This window comes from Plectropomus leopardus, chromosome 6, assembly GCF_026936395.1.
Source record: "Plectropomus leopardus strain MGB_pleo_1.0 chromosome 6, ASM2693639v1, whole genome shotgun sequence".
Classification (NCBI taxonomy): domain Eukaryota; kingdom Metazoa; phylum Chordata; class Actinopteri; order Perciformes; family Serranidae; genus Plectropomus; species Plectropomus leopardus.
The window spans coordinates 9,268,125-9,294,030 of NC_142181.1; the positions used below are offsets into that span (position 1 = coordinate 9,268,125).

The window sequence follows — 25,906 nt, forward strand, 5'->3', positions numbered from 1 at the left end:
CAGCTACGTCACTGCCACCGACTCCCACAAAGGATGGGAGGGAAGCAGGGAGGGAGCGCACATACTGGGACAGCAGGAGGGAGGAAGCTAAGAAACAGTTTAGCGAGATTAGGTCATGGACAAAGTGAGTCAGAGGAGGGAACTGTGGAAAGAGGGTGAGATGAGACGTGTGCTGTCGAGACACTGGAAGGTGCTTTGTATATAACAGCAACATCAAATGTCAGCCCAGTATCCCTACGAACTATGTTTACATTAAAAGGTTCAGCACCTCACGATTTCTGTCCAATACTAACGCTGACTGCCAACGCAGGAAGTAATCTGTACTTTATTGCTTTTGACACGGTGGAAATTAAGGGTGTGGTGGACGGGAGTGAAACACATTAGACTTTTATACAGGAGACTGTCGCAGACTTACCCCAGTTTGCCCTTTTCATGTTCAGAGACACAGAGCTGAGCAAAAATGGTGTCCAGAAATGATTTATTACCTTGCTAAATTAGTATGATATGAACCAACATTTAAAAGTTTTAGCAGTTATAATTCCCATTATTATGTTTCTTTGTATTATTTGACATTTTTAACAAAAAAACCCAGCATTTATGTTTTTACTGTTTCATATAAAATAAGCAACAACGTATTTACGGCGACCATCTTCGTTTGATTGAGGTCTTTGTTTTCACTGTGCAGCAGATGGAAAGTTTTTTCATTCAGGTAGTTAAAAGAGTCTTTGAGGAGTCTGGATGTTCCTTGGGAAAATGTGTACATATTGTTGACTTTTGGATTTTAAAAAATGACTGGACTTTTTTTTTTTTTTTTTAAGAACATATGTTTGGCTGTGTGAAATAAATATAATAAGATGATGTTGGAGAGACAAACTGGGCTTAATTGCAAACATACATGACATTTGCCTCAAATATTACAAGATTAATATAATATCATTATCATTCCTTTAAGTGGAAATAGACACATTTTCTTTCTCCCTACATTAACAACGCAGACCAAGCCTCTTCTTTTGGGATTCTGTTCTGCTCATGAAACAAAGTTTTTCTCTCACACATTTTGTCATTTCTGTGGTTTTACATGCATGTGTGTATCTCAAATTTGTCATTATTTATGGACCTATTTGTAATTCTTTGATGTAATACATTGAATCTAATGAACCTACTACCCAAGTAGTTTTTTCCACAAGATACTCTTTTACTCTTACTCTGCTAGCCTTCATTTTTTATGAGTACTTTTACTTCTACTTGAGTCAGTATAGTCATATAATGACAACTTAAGTACCATTTTTATTTACTCCAGCAGATGTGGATCATCTACCCTAACTGTGGAAACTTTACCTGGCAGAGCCTTGTCGCTTTGCTCTGCGGAAAACTACAATCGATCCGCTTGTCTTTGCAGTAGCGGCACCAACAGTGATGCCACCTGAAACTGCTGAGAGAAAAAGTCATCATACATAGGAGCGTATTTTACAAATGGCGAGTCCGGATCTAATTCAGGATTTCACACAATAGTCCATAAAGGAATTAGAGTTAGATAAAATGCATGGTAACACAGAGAGTTGGGTGTCTTGCTAAAAAGGGGGCTTGGTGTAATTAATTAAAGCTCTAACTTAATGGATAAATGGGTAGTTTTTGATTAGACTTTTTGGTCAGTTCTGCTCTGTTAATAAGTTCAATGTTGGCTTTGAGGAAATAAGCACCTGAGCTGCTAAATGAAATCACAAGGTCAAACTGCATTCAAACTTCTGGCTCTGAGCACGTACAAACAATGCCTGGCAGAAATTTCCCAGGGAGGCAAAACACAGCGGCTGCCACACAATTTCATTATTTTAATACACAGTAAACACTGGCTGTGGGGAGCAAACGACAGCTGTGTTGGTTTGTGTGACCCTCTCTGGCCGGGCGCTCTGCCAAAAACTGTGGAGTCACTTCTGAAAAATTCATTCATCCACAATAATAAACATGCTCTTTAAAGGATTTGGAGGTAAAATTATTGTTGCTGGATAAATTTGTCCAGGTGAATGAATAAAGTGTAACTTAACTCAAGCTGCTGTCACCGCGAGCTAAGATGAAGTGGTTATAAATCTGCTGGGCAAAAAATAGGGCAGATGATGCTCCACATTTATGTCCAAACTAGTACAAAATGTACCTTTCTTGTGCACCAGCATGTCTATAATCCTGCTTGCGTTTGGCTGCAGCTAATTATCGTTGATTCAACAGTAATTACATCTACACAGTCATCATGTTTATCTAATGATGCTGTAATTCACATGTGAGTGTGTGTTTGTGACAGAGACAGGGCCAGCTAGAGGGAGAGACTGTGATACATTTCTGTTACTTCATGTATTGATTATACCTTTGAGATAAGATTAGGATAGCAGGACATCGGACTGGGACAGGACACATCCCCACTGGTCACAGGAGGGGGGTGAGAACAGAGAGTGATGGTGATGGAGGGTGTAATGAGGATAAAAATAAAGAACAAGAAGATGGAGGAGGGGGTGAACACCGGGTCTCGGATATAAAGCCTCTCCCATGGGGGCTTTCTGTGCACTCCTGTTTCCAGTTGGGCTTAATATTTGTTATGAAACTTGATAAGGAGTCTGATCCTCATGCTGATTGGCCAATTACACAACTGATGGTCTCTCTAATGGAGTTAATACAACAATAATTGGAGACAGAGAAAAGGGGAAAGATGAGGGTTGAGCAGAGGTGGAGAGAGTGGAGGGCAGGGAACATAAGACCGCTGTGGCGGGATGGACCCATCAAGCCTGATGTGTATTAAAGTCGACTGAGAAGAAAGAATCACGTCACACAGTCCTCCTCAATGGTATATATAAGACATGACAGTCGCAGCTCTGATGAGCACTTTAAAGAGCTGATGTTACAGGACGCATGTGGGACAGGTGATGCTCATTTCTTAAAGGGGAACCCCACCTAAATTAAGAATCACAGTATGTTTTTCCATGGCCCAGAAAAGCTCAGTCAATATATGTGAACATGAGATGCTCTCTCTCAAAGCCAGAAACCAGTAAGTCTCAAACTTGTGACTTCATAGGATGTAAAATCTGGAGCTGCTTCATCGACGATGAATTGAAGCCTGATTTTTTGGACCCACAGGATGTTTGTTTTCTATTCTATAACCAAATGAGTTTTACTCTAGTGTAGCGTTCTCTAGGAACATCCCCCTGGGTGCTCGCAGTTTTATCAAGAACAGGCCAGAACTTTCCCAATTCACTGTCAACTCTATGACATCAAAAATTTGAGTTTTAGCAATCCAGCTTTTGGATTTGGGACAGAGTTGTTCATATGTACTTAGATTTTCTGATTGTTGGCTATGAATTTTGCAAATGGTCGCAGTTACCTTTTAACATAACCAAGTTAATTATGTGTGTGAACACATCTTACAAAAGGTATAGGTGGTAATTTAATGATTGACAGAGTGATGGATAAGAAGATTGACACATTTTAGATTTCAGCATTAACAATTACAAGCCCAAAGCTGTTGCCACGATTCACTTGCAACATAATATGAGAACAAATGATGTTAACTAACATCTTCCATTTGTATGTAAGTAGCTGCATGTTAATGCGTAACCTTTTTACCACCACTTTGGTCCAGACTTACTTTATTTCTAGCAGCAACATGAGATTCAAATTTTGAGAGAATTTGCTCAACAAGTACTTTACTTGATAGATTGCCACAAAAATCAGGTACAAATATTCATGTTCCGCTCAGGATAAACTGCAGGAACTTTAGTGATCCCTTAACTTTACACCATCATCAAGACAAAGTTTCAACTCATCCAATATTTTATAAACAAATACTGATCACATCCCTATGAATCTGAGCTGCTCTTATTAGCCAGTGCATGCTAACACGTCCACTACTCTCTGCTAATAATCCCACAAAGCAATGTGCCTTTTATAGATAAAAAGTAGTAGTAAGTAGTAGTAGTAGTAGTAGTAGTAGTTTAAAGTAAAACTGACTCCTGTCTTTATTTATCACTGTAAGGGCAATTGTAGAGCAGATTACCACCAGATAAACGCACAAAAATGCCATTAATCAAAAAACTACAAATACTATAAGCTTAATAAACTGTATGTGGAATTGCTAATTAAAACATTAATAAAGAAGTACAAGTATTTAAACAATAATCTAAAAGGTTACACAACCTACAAGTCTTAATTTACTGCTCACTTCTACTGAGCATCTATGATATAGTGATTAGTGAATGAGTGATTTTCTGACAAAATTTCGGGGCTATTTTAGCGAAAGTATGACTAAAAATAACCTGTTGCATTGTAAGGTACGTACATCACAGTGCTGTCACATCTCTTCATGGACTTTGGGCAGCAATTTAAAATACAATGACTTTGTCTTCTTGTCCTTCCTCTATTTCCCACTTTACGATCTACTATCTATCAGTCTGTCCTTGTTACAAAGTCCGCTCCACATAGAAAGCAAAGAAATGGATGTCAGTCAGCTGCCCAACAGTACAGGCATCTCAGATATGCACAGATATGCAGAGAGGTCAGGAGAGCAATAATTAGGAGGCAACTGCACTGCAAGTCACCGGCTGTTTCCTGTGGGAACGCCAAGCCTCGCCCTCTCTCACTTTCTGTGATATGAATAGATACAAAGATGCGGCAGACAGGAGATAAGACGGTCCAGCCAGACAACCTGAAATACTCATTATCAATAAAAAAGAGAAGAACAGACGGGTGGTGAGGCGGTGATAAGGCGGAGTGGAGCAGCATGTCTCAGGTTGAGATATCGCTACTTTTATAAATTAATATATTTGTTCAAAAAATAATTAGTCCTTTAACTATAGAGCTGGCAAGAGAAGGAACAGGAAGTAAATAACCTTTTCATTTAGCTGTCCTGCTGATAGACTGGAAGCATTGTGTCTGTGTGTGTGCGTGTGTGTGTGTGTGTGTGTGTGTGTGTGTGTGTGTGTACATGGGCGGACCCTGTTTTAACACATTATATAAACCTTTAAGAAAAACAAATTAACTGGCACACACACACACACACACACACACACAACTTCCCCACGTGTATTTTTGTCACTGACTCAATGCAGTTTTCAATTAAGTGATGTTTAGTTTTTAATTTTAAAAGATTTTCATTTCAGCTGAGTAAATTTGCAGACTAACTTTAGCAGTCTAGTGTGCTATGTTTGGCTTTTAAATCAAATTTCTAACGACAGGAATGTAAGAAACCATAAGATACTGTAGTGCTATTAGCTAAAGTACGAGTGATGGTCTACATACACATAGTTTCAAAAACTGTGTTTCCTGCAAAAAAAAAAAAAAAAAAGCCCTCCAGCAGAGTACTAAGGAAGAGGGAGGAAAGCCAGGCTGCAGGCTAGTCTCACACTAGAGATCCAAAGATGGTTGTCCTGCCTGGCCAAATCCTGGATGCCTAAGCTGGGTGGAACAGGAGGCACACTGTCTCTGGAAGACAGCTGAGGTGCCCAAACCCCCTTACTCCTGAGGAACCCATGAAATCCCTGCCCATCACGGATGCATAACGCAGTCAGCATGGAGAGGTTTCCACCAGCAGCTGCGCCCAACTAATGTGGAAATGCCAATGGGAGGGAAACAGAGGACTTTCAGAGTCATCGGGCATACACTGCTGTACAGTGCCAGAAACAGGCTGTGATAACAAAAAAGAATAAAAAGGTGCGAAAATGTGTCATTAAACTGTAAAAATACAGGAGAAAATACTTTAATGCCGACATAAAGCAGTACCTGCCACTGCTCTCCTCTCTTCTTCTCTCCTCTCTCAATTATTTTTGTAATTAATACAAGTGTTAGACTAAACCGACCCTGGTGAAGGTCTCGCCCTCTCCGGGAACACACTGTCCCACTCCGAGAGACTATGAGTGTGTGTGTGCCAATTTGTTCCTCCAAAACAAACCAGGTTATACAGAAGTTCTCGCTGCCGAACCACCAGATTATGGAGCAGCTTCTTTTTCAGGCTGTGAGACTCCTCAACTCCCCCTTCAATGCCAAAAAGATGTCGCAGGATTTAGGGTCAATTTTGATTTAATATTTTCATTTTAAGAAAGATGACAAATAAATCTTCCGTGTACCTTGATAATGCTGCAGTAAGTTTGTAACCCTGAATTACCTGATGGTTCACTGTAACATTTAACATAATAGCTACCAAGTACTGAAGCCTATTTGTTGCCTTAAATGCTGACTTTAAAGATCACAAACAGGCTACATGACACACACATGCAAACACACTGTATCTTGATGCTAGATTTACATTCTAAACAGCGAAGGAAAACACTACAAGCTAGTAAAAGGTTACGTACTGCGGCTTTTGTCTTGCCTTTGAAATGTCAGTGCTGTTTTGTGTCTTACTGCACAAATGGTGCCAAGAGACCTCTGACAGACATTTACCTGTTCCTTCTTCCCAACAGCAGCGAGACACTGATAAAGGCCACAGGCTGAATCATGTTTGTTTCTTTGTCTATGGCTGTCCTTTACACAGTTAATCTCACTTTATTTGGATAGCTCGGCAGAGCTGATAGTCAATTTAGTGTTAGATGACTATAATGCATTAGCAGGTGCATAAAAACAGAGCCTTTTGATCCAAAAAACATCTGAATTAAAGCTCAATGTGAATAACAGGTAAAAACAACTCATTGAGAGAATTTTCACTCTGTTTGGGTTCAACAGATAAAAAAGGTGTCATGTGAATTCTCTTTCAATTACGTTGCACAATATCTGCACATGCACATCCTTGGATGTAATTCAAAAGTGCTTCATGGTTCATTTTTTGTCATTTGCAAAAGCTCTCTGCCACTTTTAGTGTGTGGCACAAAATGACTGTGCATCATCTTCTCATCTGAAATGTGTGCTATTTAATTTTTAAGTCTGGACAATGACAAGGATGTAAATATATATTTGTGAGAGTGATTAGATTTAAAAGTTTTGCTTTTAACCAGCAGAGGTTTTTGTCCTCTACCACAGTACTGCATTGCAGTGAAAAACATGGTTGCCTGGCATCACCAACTATCTCTGTCATATCACAGGAAATGCCATAAATTCTATCTAATCCTATTCATTTTCTGGGACCCTCTTCCTCTTTATCATATAGTTCAATCTTACCCTGTCTCACTGACTTGAGTCAAAAGAGAGAGAGAAAAAAAAAAGAGTTAAGCATCTCTCACATGACACTGAATACTTCCCAACCAACTCCACCACTTCAGACTAGCAGATAAACACACCAACAGAAAGGTCCTGAGGAAAAGGAGAGAGATATGAAGACAGAGAGGGAGAGGCGCAGAATGAATGAATGTCAGGCCTGAAAGAGAGAAGGCCGCAGAGCGAGGTATGGGGAGAGAAAGAATAAATGAATCTCTGCAGACTAAAAATAGCACCCTCAATCCCCTGTGCAGAGCTGGGTAAATAGGGCCGTCTTGGGTGGGTGTTTGGACACTTGTTAGAGACAATACCATCTCATCCTTTACACCCCAAGACAAGGTGCATAGTCACGCATAAACACACACACTCACACACACATATTTGTACAAACAGACAGCAAGAAGCATGGGAGTTCAAGTGCAATCAAATGTGTGCCTGTGTGTGTCTGTGTGTGTGAGAGAGAGACTATATGAGTGGTCCCCCGCAGCTGCCAATCACAACACGAGTGAAACACATAAGGAACAAGAGGGAGTTTAAAAGATGGAGTAATTGAGGGTAGAGAGGAAAAACAGGGGGGAGACCGGGTATGGAAATATGAGTGAGTCGGTGAATAAAAAGTGGTTATGTTTAAAGGCCAGAGAAGGAGGGTTCGACAGCGGGAGGAGGGAAGGGACGAGGAAAAACTGTGTAAGGTGGTCAAGAAAAGCAACACAAAAGACTGCACTTTAAAACATCAGCTGTTTTCTCTCTAAGGGCAAATGTTCAGAGTGTTCCATCTGCTTCACACACATTGAAAAAACATTTTGGATAAATGTTCACCAACAGAAAGGATTGTTTTTCTTAATTTCTGCAGAAACAAGTAGATTTTGCTAGCTCACAGTTGTACGCCACCACCCACCAGTCAAGCTGCATTTTATATTAATTTCTGTCCAGCCTCACGTCACCAATACAGCATCACTGCTTAAATGTGGCTGCAAAGAAGCTACAAACTCTAAAACATCGACGTCTCACACACATGTCTATTTTTTTCAAACAAGCATGCACACTACTGGTCAGATATGGCACTGGTGTCCATCTTTTCCTCTGAATGTTATGCAATCTGCAAAGTTTAAAGGTGAAATCCCAAGATTAATGTTACCCATTCAGTACCAGACCAAATGTCTCCCCTTCTGTTCCTGAGTAAAGACATTGGGTTACGGCCAAAAACATGTATTTGCAGAACATTCTGATGTCATAGTGAAGTTGACAGTTGAACGTCATCATTTTATCCTATTACATATCTGTTTGAAAATGTGCTACCATTAGTGCATGGATTTTTGAATTACAGACAAAAACATATTTTCTGAGGTCAAAGGAACCTTTGACCACTAAAATCCAATCAGTTCATCTTTGAGTCGGCTGGTGCCGATCCCTCGAGGCTTTCTCGACATACTGCATCATGAGAACAAGATGGACACAAGTTCACAGTGATCTTGATCTTTGACCACCAAATTCTAACAAGTTTATCTTGAGTCCATGTGGACATTTGTGCCAAATTTGTTGCATCGTCAAGAATAGGAAAGATCGAATACTAATAACCCAAAAACATAATGCCTCTGTCCAAGGCTGTCGCCAGGGCGTAGGCATATAAATGACCGAGAATTTCAAGCAATAATTCTGCCAATGTGTGAGAAGAGCAGGCTGACAGGGGTAGCAACAGTAGCCAATGGTCAATAGCAGCCAGAATGCCAAAAGCTGTTCATCTGTTCCTTAGTGTTAGTCAGTTTTACCTTGCCAATATGTTACCAGATTAGATTTAATTAATGTGTAATTACACAGCAGAAGTCAAAACTAGAGGGTGCTCTGTACTGTGTTCATGGGTGCGTTTTCATTTTCGTCTTCTGGACAACTGCCTGGCCGGCTGCAATGGCGTGGATGACTGTCAGAAGAATGGGCTGTAGCTGCGACCAGCTGCTAGTGTAATTTACTCTCAGTTGTTCGGCCGCAAACATTTCAACAATCACATAGCTACTGAAGGACATAGTTACTCCATCGGCCCAACTGGATGGTATAAGAAGAGCTCATCTGGTCAATTAAACAAGAAGAACTTCATCATAAGTGTGCATGCTTGTTTGAAAAATATAGACATTTTCTACAGCGCACCATGCTCTTCAAAAGGAGACAACACTCACTCTGTGACCATTTCAACGTCTGTTGTTATGCCCCCTGAGCTCCGCAATATCTCCATGGTAAGGACCCTCAAAGAGATATGTAATCGACCACCGACTACTGTTTGATGAGATTCTCTCTTCAGGGAACTGCAGCTGTTGAGATACTTGCATAACTGTCAAATCAAATCAATCTATCTACTCCGATGGGAAATATGATATGCATGCAGGGTTTAAAACACAAAAACAAAACAAATCAGGCAACTGGGACAATCACACAAACTGTAAGACCATAAAAATGATTAAAAAGTCACATCAGATTTGAAGTTGCATAAAGTGCAAATACATACACGGAAAAAGCAACATTTCAGTGAAAAAAGAGGCCAAGAGGTAAGCTATTAATGTGTATACAGTTTTCTACGTTCAGACCATCATTAGTCATACATACAAGGCCAACATTCAGCTTTTTTTTCAAGTGAGATGAAGGCAATGAGTTCAAACTCTTTCAGCAGGACAAACTACGGAGCTGCTTGCAGGGTCTGACTCACCCTTACTTCTAAGATTTACATGTCAGACAACAGTAAATAAAGATAAGATGAAGGTAGGTCTTTAAACCCTCTATAAAAATAGTCATCAAAGCAGAAAAACACTTAAGGGAGTTCATTTTCCTCACGATGAAAACTCGCTGCATCTCTTTAAAGCTCTAAATTGATTTTAGAACTCAGTTTCTTGTCCAGAACTGTGCCCAAATATTTGTCGTGTGACACCAGCTCGATTTCCTCTCACTTAATAACAGTCATTTAAGCAGCAGAGGACGACTCTCTAAAATCAATACTTGTGTCCTTAGTTTTTGCTACATTTAGCAGGATGAAGGGCTTGTCAGGCCGTGACACAAAGTCCTCCTCCACAGGCCGGTGATCTTATTCCACCCCGTCCAAGTAGGCTGACTAACAACCGAATCATCAGCACATTTTATTATGTGTCTCATCATTGCTTTGACAGGTGTTCTTATAAATAATATAAAGAAGGTGAGGAAGACCTTGTGAGGATCTGAAGAAGAATTTGATTTAAAGGGAGACAGACTGTCTATAGTTAACTAGGACCTGTAGGTTAAGGGCACAGTTCCCATTCACAGTGGATGGTTGACTTGTGAATGACTTATCAGCAAATTAGTACTTACAGTATATGGGTTTAGTGACTATATTTAGACATTTTGACCTGAAGAAAATCTGACTAGGTTCCAAATTTGCATGCATTACCACTTTTCTTGATAAAGAAATAGTCATGTGACATGTCCAGAAATACACTTATTCACTTTCCTGCTGAGAGTTAGATGCTATGATTGACACCACTCCACCAACAGTAATCTTAAAAGCTCATGAATTAACACATGGTATCTTCTTTGTTTAATACATACAAAAAACTGAGTCGGGCCAGCTGTTTTTAGTCTTTGTGCAAAGCTAACCTTAGCGACTCATGGCTGTAGCCTCATACTTACTGGTCAGATATGCCACTGGTGTCCATCTTTTCCTCTGAATGTATTGCTGTGTAAGAGATTTGGATTTTCTAAAGTCCTTTTTTTTTTTTAAAATTCATTTTTAATTTTTTTTTTTTTTTATTAACTGACATGAACTGACCATGAAACTTTCCATCAAATAGGCCGGAACAAAGTGGTATTTCCTTTTAGATGGGTTGCCTTGAGTATTTCAAAGCTGAAAAATAAAACCCATATGACCCTGAAAAGTAGATGAAATGCTAAAAAAGTTGCACAAAAAGAGGTCTGCTAAATCCCCTCGTTCGTTCGTATGTTATCACTTGATTAAATGGGCATTAGTGTTTATCAACATTTGAGATATGGGTTAGCAGGGTCCTGCAACACTGAATAGTAGGTTCATAGGGCCATTATCAGTCCATTAAATGACCATGTTTATTTATGCCATGACAGAGGAAGTTGGGTGATTTAATGTTAGTAAAGAATAGTGCAGTAAGAGTGAGAAGGTCTGTGTATGGAGGAGGTCAGGATGTTGAATGGGTCAAACAAACAGGACTTTCAGGAGAATGGAGTTTGTGTGCCATGTAAAACTGAAAGTAAACATCAAGAAATTCAAATCATGTTTTGTAGTCTATGTCACGTGGCATATGTCATTTACATTCACATTATTGACAGACAGACTTAAGCCAAACCATGTTGTTTCTACAGCCTTTGCCCTAACCTTATGAAAGTAAAGATTAAACCTAACAAAATTGTTCCCGATGACAAAGGGAATTTAATGAGCTGATAGCAATGTTCTTTATCTACTAGCTGGTGTAACAGGGCCTATATCTTTGATACCAATAACAACTAAAAACATCTATTTAATACAGTGAATAAGAGCCAAAATGGGTGGGCTAAATTGACAATACTGAATCAGGCTAGGGGATTTTTTAATTGCATGGGGAAAATGTATGTTTTGGCAGGGAATTTCACAACCCTGTCAAGCATGAAAAAAGACAAGAAAAACACCAAAAAAGTATTCTCAGAAATGCATTATGCAATATCGAATAAATTACTGCAGTATCATTTTACATTCGCATGTTTTTAATGCCTGTGCAACAACCTTTTCCTGTAAAGCCTTTTGGCATTTACAGCTGATGTAGGCTTGTATTATCTAGCATCTGCTCAGCCTCTGTAGTTATAGTCACCAGCATGAAAGCTTAATTTACAGACGGTTAGCAGTTCATCTCTACATCTGGACATTTATTCTCCCCGCATTTGTCAGTGAATCAGTCTTACAAAATGAACCACCTAATGCAGTTTAAATGAGCCCTAAACCTCTAATTTACAGTGGGGGTCAAGCCTTTTTCCTGTGCCATTACTGTCCCATTCCATGTTATCAGCAGGAGGTAGTGTACCAGTGGGAAAGTACAGTCATAAAAAAGTGATAACTAAATACTGCAATTTGCACCTCAGGTGCATGTTTTGTCTCAAAATGACTCTGAAATTGCAGTGAACCTATTATGTGTCTCATGCCTACTCAAAACACATGTAGCATAGCATGCCATCTTGTTACGTGGTACATTTTAGTAAAAGCTTTTAATCTTAAACTGGGACAACACAGTTTGTGAACAAGAAGCCCTGTGCTGTGATTACAGATTAGGTCTCAAATATACTCTGGCATCATAAATGAGTCTGTCTCCTCTGCCACACATGCATGCTCGCATGCACGCTCGCATGCACACACACACACACACACACACACACACACACACACACACACACACACACACACACACACACACACACACACACACACACTAACCCAGTGACTGCACCACACAACCACAAACCAACAGGGAAATGTACCCATAACCGCTTAGGCACTTGTATAAGAAACTGCCTCGTCACACCTCATGCATATGAAGCTGCACACACTGTGGGACAAACACTTCATTCACAAGCACACACACACACACACACACACACACACACACACACACACACACAGACAAAACAGGTCTGCAGCTGAAGATAAATAGGCTGTGGTGGGCATTAATGCATGGAGAGTAATATAAACATTCAAATACAAGCGGCAGACTTTCTGTGGTTTCAACTTAATGGAGGGCAGATATACATTATGGCTCTATCAGTGCAGAGATAAAGAGCGAGAGGCATACATAGAAGATACATTCGAGGAGAAATATTGCATTCCTGTATGTTGCATGTGTACTTGTATATGTTGTGTTTGTGGAGAGGCAGAAAAATGTTGCCCAAAAACTGAAAATTACATTTTCATGAACTGTCTGCTGAACTGTCTGCTGCAAACTCAGGTGGCAAAAACCCAATAAAAACACTCTTTTTTATGGCAGTCCATGCAAAGTGCTGTGCTGTTATTATTTCCTTAGTCTGTAACTCAGTTTTCATTGTATTCACTGTTAGAATATGCTTGCTTTAAAGGATATAAAATGTCTTGCCACAGTGGATGCCTATATGTTCAGAGAAATAGTAGTAAACGCCTGAAAGGACTGCAATCATGCACATAACAACTACCACTTGGACCAAGATACCTCAAAATTGTCTGCCATTGTGCCTGGATCATTATGTGACAGAGCCCCAGTGATAGAAATGACAACAGCAGAATATTGTTAGAGCAGTGCCTTGGGCCATTTCTGCTGTCCAGGCATGATTGTATTGTTGTCGTTTGATAGGAGGCAATAACATGCAGGGTTGCAATCATAATTCACACAGCTAGCATGTGAAAGACATGCACAAAAGTATTCATGTTGAAAAGGTGTGCATAATTTACCTGTATCTGTTTGACAATGCAGTATCGCTGCATTCACAGGTGATTATAGCCTCCAGGCATGGCTGGGTTAATCCAATGGAGGGCCTTGGGGCAAAAATGAAGCACTGAGCCCCCACTGACTACCCCTTCCTTACACTCACTTTGAATGCACCCTGTTGCAGTCAAGTATATATTTTCCTCAAAGCCAAAGAAAACAACCAATTTTACACTGGAAAACCACTAAGCTACCAGTTTGCTTTGTGTCACTTAACTGACTCTTCCCCTCCATTGACGAGATTTTCCCTCACTCTGTGTTTTCACTTTTATAGTGCAGGGGGCACTGTTACAGTTGTTGTGCAATAAAACAATATTTCCATGTCAAAAAACAAACAAACGAGATGATCTAAGATCCCAGGGTGACGGGAGGAGAGAACTACTAATGCGCCGACTATATCGCTATTTAGCGGCTTTTCAGACCCTCTCAGCTGCGTTTTATTTAAAAAGCAGCAAGAGACACACTTAGCAACTTTTTTAGATCATCGGGGAACAAGGAGGACATATACTGTCTTTTATTCCCATGCCCGCTCTTCACAGTAACTGCAGAACACCAGCCTCTCCCCTCTCTCTCCTCCTGCGCCAGGTGTGTGTGTGACATAGACAGGCGGACGAGAGGAGGCGCTACTCGTGGTGTGAATTCAGATGAAGTGAGTTTCCAGCTCACTTATGTTGAAAGAATAAACTGATATCTGATGTTTGATTCCTTCCAACCAACAACAAGCAGAACAACATGTAAATATGCTGTTTGCAGCAAAGCTGTTAGGCCTGCTTCTGTAGCTGTGGTCCCACTATAACGCAAACAGAATATTATTTTCGGCATTGTTTTTGTCCAATTGAAGTTAACATAAGAAAATAAGAAGAGAAGAAAAAAAAATGTAAAAATGAAATTGATTTTGCACTTGAAGATTCCTTTCTTTTACAAAACTGTGTTTTTCTCAGCTTTTTGTCCAGAATGTCATTTTTTTAAATTGAAAATGCACAAATTCATATTTTGGTTATAAAAAGAATGGAAGAAGCTAGAATCAAAAGGGTTTTTTTGTGTGTATGAAAGCTGAAGATCTGTTCTTTATCTTGATTAATTGTATTAATTGTTTATATAATAGGTAATAGGTTTATATAATAGGTCTTGAGGCGCTGGCTGGCAAAATGCTCTGGTGGGAAAAGAGTAAAAGACACATTTATTTGGGAATATAAACAATGTCAGCACACTATCAACTAAATTAATAAAGGCTTGGCTGCTTATACCAACCAAGACTTTAGGGTAAGGTTAAAGTTGACAATTGTTTTAGAAGTGCATACATCTGAACTAAATCACAATTAATCAAAGTACCACAAACCAGCTATCACATGATAAACCTGCAGCTTTTAGGGGCCCCAGGAGGTCTGGGGCAGTTGCCGGATTTGCGTGGTTGCTAATCCAGCCTTGCCTCCAGGGGTTAATTTTACACTATACACACACAGACACACATACACACACACATACACACACACACAGAGGTCAGATAAACTTATCAGCATTTGCAAAGTGAGTTACAGTCTATTTCGATGTAGCCTATTTTGGTCGAGGCCATTAGAACAGAGTAGCTGAGTGCATTCAGTGCTCCATATCAACATGTTCACACACATACACCAAACAAAGATCACACTGTACACATCTTTCACCACAATAACAAAAAATAGCCATGCTGAGTCTACAACCCTCTGCTCAGAATCCATTTTAACTATACATGCATGGTTGCTAATGTTCGCTTGACCAAAGCAGGTCTACCCAGAGAGAGGCTTAGTGGGTGGAAGTGTTGGCAACCTCATACACTGTTTGTTACCAGGTGGGATATTCCCAGGGGTCATATTGACTACACTCATCTCAGGTAGTATTAGCGGTAAGATGATCTGGACGCTACACAGCATGCAATGAAAATCCCTTTACAAGTGCATTCGGAGTGGCTGTCTGTGAAGAAGTAAAGCATCAACAGTCTTCTTGAAGGCTCAATCTGGTATTTCTTTCATTATACTAAACTGCCTAAAGGTCTTCAAGAGATTGAGAAACACAGTATTGCTTCTTTCTTTGTAGCCTTCATGGTTCATAATAAAGTCATTTCAAAACCTTTTAAAATCTTATATTAACAGCCGCTGTTCACAGCAGGGTTGTGGGCAGAAAATCACGGTGTTGCATTATTTTCTCTACTGCAGTTTGGAGCTCACCTACTGAACTCTCAGCCAACATAAGAACCTGTGTTTACTCTGCCGCTGCAAGGACTGAAACCGTTTCTGAACCATTACAGGCATCAACAAGTGTCCATTGATGCTTGGAGTTTACAGCAAAAACTGCAAAGAAACTGACATAGAAAGACAAAAATATATGAGTGAATGACCTTTGCCCTGCACCGTTGCCTTCTCATTCGATTCAGCTCTAGCTTTTAACGCTTCTCATTTTTTCCTTTCTCTTTTCATGACCTGTCCTCAGCCTTGATTATGCCCTCTCAGTCCTTCGTGTTGGCTCTTCAGAAACACACCTCCATTCACCCACAATCCTCAATATCTTTCCTGTCTGTTTTTTTTGCACTCACCGAGATACACACTCACACAGACACATACACTCCAATAAAAGGACCTATTATAAAACTGCGGTTGCAAACTCATTGAACCGTAAAGAGCACAAAATACCCATGCCTCTGGAAAAACTAAGACATTACAAGCTAATAAAGTTTTCTTTACAATCCAAACTCAGCACTGCACTGCAGACTCTCTTACTGTCAGTGAGCTGTACACCATCTACCCAGCATGCCCGCCGAATCAGATGACACAACGGGACAAACTTCACCCACCCTTCGTTCTCCTCTTTCTCTCTCTCCCTCTCCTTGGCCTTGCGAGACTTGTGCAGGAGTCCTATTAGGATCACGGCGGCCCGTATGCCAGCCTTTTTGTTGTGGAACCGTCCTCCGCTCTGTGACATGCCGGACGTCTCTGCCGGTGCCAGGAGAGGTTCAGGTGACAGACGGTCCAAGGTCAGGCCGGCTCCAGGATCCCTGGGATGCAGGACCTGCTTGGTCGTAGCTTTGCGAGGTTCCAGTGTGAACTGTGGATGTCACAATCTTGTATGCTGTCCGGTTTGGAGGTAGCTGGCAAGTTTCTGCCAAACCAAGTACCTGTTTGATTTCTAACCCTGGGTTGTCAGTTTAGAGCCTCTCCGTCATATGTTCTGGATTTAGTCTGGACCAGTAATCCAAAAGTTAAAAATTCTGGAGCCACTTTTGGTTTGGCAGGTTGTCAGGTCCGTTTAAATCTCCAATCTTGAGATCAATGGGCATTTCTTGTAATCCCAGAGGTCCAGAGTGGCACCGGTGGACTCCAGCTCAAGGTGAACTTCTATCTGCATTCCCTGCTTCTGCAGTGAATCTGTGCATCGTAGCTCCACAACACATCATGGTCCCTGACGAGAGGATGAAGAGTTGCGCTGCTGACAGCTTCGCAGACATACACACTGTGGCACTGCATCTCTCTGTCTACCTACCTCTACCTTCCCACCTCTTCCCCCTTCTCTAACATGCTCCGTTTCTTCTCTCCCTGTGTCTGCTGCTGCTCTGCTCCCTCCTTCCTGACTGCTGAGTCCCGCCCTCCTTCCTCTGATAGGCTGGAGCTGGTACAAGTACCGCCTCCTCCTCCTCTACTGTATGCTTGCCTCTATCTCTCCATGTCCTTGTTTCTACCTTGTTAATAATTTTATATTAATCTCCCTGACCTTGTTCTATCAATGCCTGATTTTATGATTTTATTTCTGGGCACATGCATGCACACTACCCCACCCTGTCGCTCTCTTTTTCACACTCACACACACACACACACACACACACACACACACATACACACACATACACACACACACAAACACGCAGTCCCCTGTGTGAAATCTCAATTCAAACAGGCTTATCAGCGTATTGCCTGCTGTGCCGCTGCCAAGGACATTGGAATTGAAATGTAACCTCACTAAATGAAGGGAGATTAAATGACACCACATAAAAAAAAAGATAATTTTAAGAATTTTACATGCTCTCCAGACACGGGGAAATACATAACACGTTTTTTTCACACTGCATTTCTTCGTTCGTTACCTGCTATTATCCCGTCGTGACACATCTTTCCTACAATTTAGCTCAGTTTGAATGCCTCGAACTAATAAACTGTCTACATGCTTCTTGTTTTTCTGACAAATATACAGTCTACTAAGCTAGTGTTTATCTCCAGCTCCAACCAGAGACAGTTTCCTCTTCTGGTACGCATCAGTAAACGGAGCTAAAGTAGTCATCTTCCCAGAATATATTGATCTGCAAGTGTTTTGTTTCATCTTGGGCCACCTGTTCTTCTTCCTCTTTGTTAGTGAGCGAACCAACTGAGTGACTGAGTGGGTGAGTGAATGAAGAGCTAATGGACTCACTAGCTGCATTAATTCCAGTAGCATTAGCAGCACTAGTTGGCATCATTTAATTTTCTTATATAGTATTTAGAGATGTTTTGGCACCATGGTTTTCTGGCCGATACCAATTCCGATATTTCAACGTGTGTATTGGTAGAGCACGGATCCAATACAACTGAATTTAAAAAATAAAGTTAATTAACAGCATGTAAACCACTAATCCTATATAGATATGAAATGATAACTATCATTGTGGTGTGTCATGGCTCAGGTTTAACCTTTTGTAATAAAAAAGTGAAGAACAAACATACAGAGACAGAGTGCCAACACGCTTTTATCCAATGTTAAATGTTTCCAAATGGCTAACATTTTCTAAATTAACTGCTTTGCACTTTTCTTTGCACTCTCACACTGCTGCACCTCTTTAAAATGTTGTATTTTCCTTAATTTTACACATTTTATAGATTCAGTTTTTTTCTATTATCTCAGTGGGTTTTATTTTCCCTCTTATGTTATGAATTCTGTGCATTCTATTTTATCTTACTTTTACTAGTATTATCAAATGGGTTTTATCCATGTAAAGACATTCAATGTATTCTTTTCTGCTCTTATCATTAAATGCAGGTTTTAATATGTCTTAATGTCTTTATTGTGAAGCACCTGGTACATGTAATTGCTTTGTTACAAAGCATGTTGGGCTGCATTTCTTGTATGAAATGTGCTGTACAAATAAAGTTTATTATTATTATTGTTACTACTAATGTTCTACTATTTACCAGAAATATATGTATATTTCTTAAGAGGTAAAGAAAAACTGATTTCCAGGAAAACTGTCATTTTATCTTTTTTTTTTTACTTAAAAATGTATTAATAAATTACGCTGGATCAGATTGGTGCATAGACTTGCATACTTGCTGATATCTGATCCAGCATTCTGAAAAGTATTGGAGGCATTTCTGATACTAGTAGGAACAACTCACATAATATCTTCAGCCAGTTTCTTCCTTAAACCAAGCTGGTCCATCATTAACTTTGGGATTGTTTAGTCATTTTGTTATATCATTTGCTTCATGTATATTTAGTCTGGATGTTTTTTTTTTGTGTGTGTGTGTGTGTGTGTGTGTGTGTGTGTGTGTGTGTGTGTGTGTGTTTTTTTTTAAGGAATAGTTCGGCTTTCTGGGAAATGCGCTGATTTGCTTTGTTGACAAAAGTTAGATAAGAGAGATGATACCTCCATCGTGTCTGTAGTGTTAGGAATAGGAAGTCATAGTCAGCTTGCCTTTGCAGAAAGACTGGACGCGGGAATCTCTTTACTGGATGCCTGGTGCTCGGTTACATTGTGGTTTTTGGATAGATATAATTAGTGAGCTTAAGAGGTGCCGACCGGTGAAGCTTCGCATCTTTGAACAGGGCTAGTCTAGCTGTTTTCCTGTGTCTCCAGTCTTTATGTTAAATTGGTGGCTCCAGCTTCATATTTAAGAGTGATATCTCTCATCTCAATGAGGGTATTTCCCAACATTTCTAAGCCCTCATTTGACCATTAAAATATGCATACCTTTTTCTTTTAAAAGGTTTTAAAAGATACAGCTGTTGAACAAAAACTGTATTTTCAATTATTAAAGTAACACCAGAAACATCTTTGTGCACCAATGGAAGAGTAATGAAGCACTGATTTGTTAATTTTCATCCATCTCATTAAACAATTTAACAGTCTGGCTTTTCTGCAATGATTTCCTCATTTCTCCCACTGAGTTTATGTTTGAAAGAGTTTGTATATTTTCTTTGGATGATGAAACATCAAACATAAAATCGTTATCTTTCAATTCACGGTAAAAGTAGCCATTTGAGTTATGAAATTCTCACATGGCGGCAGGTATAAAACTCTCTAGACAGACAAGGACACAGACATAAAACTGTACTAGCAGCATAAAAGCCTGAACCAGCAGAAAAATACACAATGAATCACGCTGCACATCTGGAGCACATCTGACAGTGGTGACAATAGGAAAGGGGATAATGTTGTTCGATAGCATAAATGGAGTGTCTTGGACTCCTTGTGCAGAGGATAATTAGAGAAATGCATCACTCGAGACAAGAGACAAAGACATCTGGGGAGATGAGATGCTTCAGACAGCAGCCAGAGAATACATTTAGCCAGCAAAACAGCAAAAAACACAACAGCTAAATGGAAAGTGCCATTTCTCTTCTTATGCATCGCTCTTCCTGTGTAACATCAGCGCCATAGCAACCAGACACCTGCCTGAAGATCTGCCCAGAGGACCCTGAAGGCTGTATCCCCTTAACAACCACAATGTGAAAAAGGCTTGCTGGGTCTTTGGTTACTGCCCTTTGCGGACTTTGGTTCCAAAAACTAGAGTTTGTGATTTTTGATTGACATAATCTGGGGTCATGGCGTCGTCACAAGAACCACTTGAGGATTTCCCAGCTCCTGTGTCGAGGCAAACAAACAAGCTCAACTGGACTATCAAATATCCGCCAGAGACTGTTTGTAAAAAAAACATCTAATCTACACACACACAAACACACACTGTCTCTCTCTCCTTCACACACACACTTGTAGTGACTTGGCCATTTCACCAGGGTCCTATTGTGCGTCATCGAGGGGAGAAAAATTAGACACGTGTATCTATTCACTACTCACAAACACTACTGCTCTTTCAACCCCCCCCCCCCGGTTGTTCTCTCACTCACACATATGCGCACACACACTCCACAGGTGCAACATTGTTCCCGTGAGATCGAGAGGTGTACCAGTACCATTAATAATAAACATTTGCAGCAGATATTGTGTAGTTTAACATCGCATACCAGTGGGTGGAGGTACGCACATTACATGGCGCAGATCCCGTGATGGGCCCAAACACCCACGGAGAAGGCTGAGCACCCATATGCTTCAGCGTACAGTCAGGGACAAATTTACAATAATTTGTTAGCAAACCCAGCATACTTTGCATGGCATAGCCCATACTGAAAATCAGTGTTTGAAACTGTTTATTTCCTATAGTGCTTAAATGCATGCATTTGGATACTTTTTTAAAAATCCATATAGTAACAAGTAATGCGGGCTATGGGCATTGCAGATGGTTTTCTTGAGCTTGAGGGTGGTTGATTCAATTGTTTTGAGTAGATGCAGAAATTATTAACATAAATTAGCACCAGTGCTCAGAATAAGTGCCAACATTTGCAGTACAACTCACTGCTGAAACATGATCAGATGATGAAAAAGGCACATCCTCATTTTTTAAATAATTTTATAATTTTCATTTTTAAAAAAGATTGTTACATGTGTCATGCGGAAATATATCCAGACTTGTTTAATCTATGTGCAAAACTGATCAAATTCCTAAACGTGAAATGCTAAATGTGTCAGTGGTGCCACCAGCTTTCCCTGTCACTTCACAGCTTCTCAAGTTTCTGTCACACAAACAGATGCCAGTCTACCAACGTCACCTCTCTTTGCAGCTCATTCTATCACAGGACACACACACACACACACACACACACACACACACACACACACAGATTACATACATAACTCTCACAAACAAAATGCTTGACCCGGTTGCACGTCGGTTGAAGAAAATGACCTTCACAACTGCTGCTGAGAAAATACTCCATCCCCCAACACACACACACACACACACACACACACACACACACACACACACACACAAAAAAAAAATTACACTCCCTCCCTTCTCCCACTTTCCTCTTCAATTCCTTTTCCCAATCCCCTCCATGTTCTATGTATATAATAAAAAAAACCTCAGCTTGACACCTGTATGTGAAACCTCGTTGTAGTTGTCAGTGCCATGTGTGTCTAAGTGTGTGTGTGTGTCTGTGTGTACTCTGACCACTAACAGTACCTGTCAGTGGACAAGGAACGCGTGTTCAGTGTTTATGAAAAAACAACAAGGTTGGAATGGAAATGGCAAATGTACCATAAATAAGAGATAAACTCTGAAATGTCATGTTGTCATATAAATCAAATGATGAGCTTTGGGGGTAAATACAAGAAAATGTCATCCTCCCTACCTTTCAAACAGCTGTAAGTGCTTTGGGAATGGGAACTTCACATGTTGAGCTCACACGTGTTTTATGGTGTTATAAATGTGCTGTAGGCTTTGATTATGTGAGCAGCAAACAAAAAGTCGCTTTCAAGTCTTGGTATTTTATTTTGATGTAGCAGCATTTCTATATCACAGTCCCTATAAGGCAATACTGTGTGCACCGAGCATGTACACAAGGCTTTTTTACCTGCTTTAATTGCTTTCTAAACAGAATTTATTCTTTGTTTTGGATCATGTTGGATCATGTGACATGTTTTTTAAAGACATGGTTGGTCCTCATGTACAGAGTCTCTGTTCGTCTTGTCAGTACCAGCTGGTGAAAGAAATTCCCTCCTTGGTGTGCTGGTGTCACTCTGGTGAAATTAGTATCTTATCCCTTTAATTAAAGGGTGAAAGTCTGACATGTATTGTTTGGCCTCATTTACCAATTATCTGATATTATCCAAGTATATGTTTGTACTTCAAAGCCTTGTTTTGTTTGGCTCTTTAACTCTTCATGTCACAAAGAATTTTCTTTGTGACATGAAAGCCAAAGTAAAGAACTTTCTTTACTTTGGCTTTCACATTTTCCAGCCATGCTGAGGCTTTTTCAGAGCTTTCTGCTCACCTGCATCTTTTTTTCAGCACACTATATTCTCTTTAGTTGTCGTTATTTTTCTTTTATCTCAGCGTTTTTGTCCTCCTAACATTCAACTCCTTCAATTTCCTCCCTTCTTCTTATCAACAGTATTACAGAGTAAACTGCAGAAGATTACAGAAATGTAATTAGAAAACGGTTCTGTAGGGAAACCAGATGAAGGATAACTTCTGTAGTTAAAAAAAAAAACAGAAACATGTATATGCAGGAGGGAAGAGTTCTGACCTACCAACCTAATAACACATCTTAATGATAGCATCTGCAGTCAGTGGATTTTGGAGGAAAGTAATCTAAATGTGATTATCCCAACAGAATACATTATCAGCGATCATGTTTTTTTTTTTTTTAGATAATCAGTTATGTGCAGCTAATTACCTGCATCAATTGAGAGTCTAATCCTCCATCCACACCTATCTGCCACTTAGTCTCACCTCGTATCACACCTCCTTTTTTTAATCTCCTCACTTTGTGTACTCTTCTGCCTCGTACAGTACACAATGATCCCTTCCACCACTCAGTATCTGAATCCAAGCCCATTTTCCCAAAGAGTGCCCATTTATTATACACACAAGTGTAACACTCACACAGGTACACTCAAAACCAAATGCGCACACACAGACCTTGAGTGAAGACTGTGTCAAGTGATTTATGAGGAGTTTACAATAAATATGCATTCATAAAAGACTCAACAGGGTCATTTATATAATCATAAACTGTTCCTCTTTCTGTTCTACTCATGTCTCATTAAGTATAATTTCCCACTCCAGAGAATGTGTGTGCAGTCAGGTCAGCAGCGGCCTCTTGTCTTTTGTCTGTGGTCTTGTCTTGTCTTATTATATAAACTGTAGAGAGGAAACATCTCTACATTTTTACAAAAGAGTGAAACAAACAAATGCAACAATAAACTAATGCTTCAAGCAATGTCTATGAAGTCAAAGCACTATTAGTTTATTCCTCTGTGCTGTAGAGCTCCGCTGTCATCCAAAAACTATTAAAAACACATTAAGGCGCCACAGTGCAGTTGCAATGGGTGACATGTTTCCTTATTACAATGAACACATGCTGCTGCCCCACATACTCACTGGAGCACTAAATGTGGATTAATCCGCAACTGAAAATAGTCCCAGAGAAATTGCCTTTTTTTGCTCCTGTTTGAGAACATTTGCTTAAACTTAGAATTCCCAGCAGTTCTAGGAAATTACAGAATTTTCTTATTAATTAGACTATATATTTGTGACCCCTTTTTTAACCAAAGATTTACATAATCAAAAGGAGCTAACAGGCTTGGGACTAAGCATCACTGGGAAAGTTGGAAAGTTTAGAGAGGTGGACAGTAACACTGATGACATTATTGTTTTAATGGGATTTGTGGCCGATGCAGAAGGCTGTGGTCTATGAGGCCAGTGAATACACTGTGACATGTGGATGGAAAGTCCTTTTTACTATATTTGTTCTATTCTGCCATTTTAAAAATGTATTTGTCTTTTTTTGTGGATGTCTCTTGCTGGAACGATGCTACACTGCCCCCATGACCTCTGGTGGCACTGCTCCATTCTGTACATAAACTGCATATAAGGATGGATGACATGATGTGTACCCAAAAGTGAGGTGAAAACATAGTGGCCCCTTAGTGGCTGGCTGCAGTAAAGGTCATAAACCCCACCCCCGTTCATCTTAGCAGCTGACAAACTCAAGGTACACATCAAATCATTTTTTTCCAAAGATGGTTAGTTACATTTTAGTTCTCATCACACCGCCGTATGTTCTTTTTTTCTGATATGTTTGGTTTTAATTAGTTATTTGATGCCATAAAAATGGAATTTGACAGGATGACTGAGCCAAGCGGTGTGCTCACAGTCAATAGTGCTGCTTGTGATTGGGTCAGACAGGTGTATCAGCGGGAATTCGACACAGTCTGCAGAGCAAAAATCAGCGTAGATTCTGGCTTCAAATGATGTCACTGGTGCAGAGGCCATAGAGTTGACATTTTGGCTTCATTTTTGTACAGTGGTGCAAAGTGAAGAGGGGCTTCGTCCATCTTTATATACAGTCTATGATCTGTGCAGACAGAGAGCTCAGTTCATATAGACCACAAGTACTTAAGGTTGAGCATAAATGAGCCTTTATTCCTTTTCACTGATATTTCATGTCTTTACTTTGCATTTGTGGTTTTTACAATTTAATGCTCAAGATCACTTCTGCTCTTTAGTCTACAAGCCCAGTCAATGTCTAATGCCATTTAACCAAGTCTTTTTCATCTAACAGTCTTGTTCCTGATTTTAAAACTCACATCTGCGCACAATACATGCATAAAATAATAATAAAGTCACACAATGTACACTTCACCTGATAATACAGAAGCAAAGGCGACAGCTTAGTGTTCAGTCAGACACATCACTTTTCCTCTCAGTACACTTGCCTTTCTCTGTCTAATTAAGCCGTTGAGTTTTTGTCTTGTTTTTCTGTTAATAAGATTTAAGTGTCTCTGGGTGTCGCTCTTATTTGTTTGTTTGGCAGCTGTAGCCTCTCATGCTAACTACCCATTTCCTCTGCAGGCAACATAAAATGAATCATCAACCATGTGATCGAGGATTTTCCCAGACATACTTGACAGCTGTTTTTAAACGTAAAAGCTTCATGAATCACTGCTGTGCCATATCAGCGACAGGGCAGCTAACAAACCACAGAGGCTGGTGGATTATTACTTTACGATAACTTTACTGTGGCACGCTGTCTGTTGCTCTCAGGCGAGGTATCAGAAGAGAGTTATTACTCAGATACTGTACTGAGGCTGGAAAATTGCTATTACATAAGTAATGCTCACATAAAATAAGACAGTCACGCCCACAGACAAACATGCACCCACATACACGACTGTATATCATATTAAGTGACATGGGAAGTGATGAGTTCAGATCAGTGTGCACAACCACAATTTGCAGCAATGGATGACAAATCCTTTCAATATATTTCACTGTAACCCCATCTAAAGTGCCATTATGAAGTATATATATATATTAATATATATATATGAAGAGGTAGAGCGAGCAACTTCCATTGTAGAGTAATTTGATATGTTCCATGTGACACTAAAGCCTAGGATCAGTGATTTTTAATGAAAAGCAGCATAAGCACTG

At 40.0% G+C, this 25,906-nt stretch overlaps 1 protein-coding gene across 7 annotated transcripts in view; it reads right to left on the reverse strand.

Annotated features, from left to right (window-relative positions):
- The window catches only part of LOC121943293 (rap1 GTPase-activating protein 2-like), a 109,797-nt gene that overhangs the window by 32,441 nt on the left and 51,450 nt on the right, over nt 1-25,906 (reverse strand). Inside the window, exon 1 of one of the 7 annotated variants that reach the window (XM_088078635.1) lies at nt 16,456-17,203. The exons of 5 other annotated variants lie outside the window; for them this stretch is intronic. In XM_088078635.1, the coding sequence (XP_087934761.1) occupies nt 16,456-16,583 (128 nt within the window). In that variant the 5' untranslated portion in view covers nt 16,584-17,203. Of the gene's footprint in view, nt 1-16,455; nt 17,204-25,906 lie in introns of those variants that run through there. One more of the 7 variants, XM_042486794.2, reaches the window with a different exon arrangement.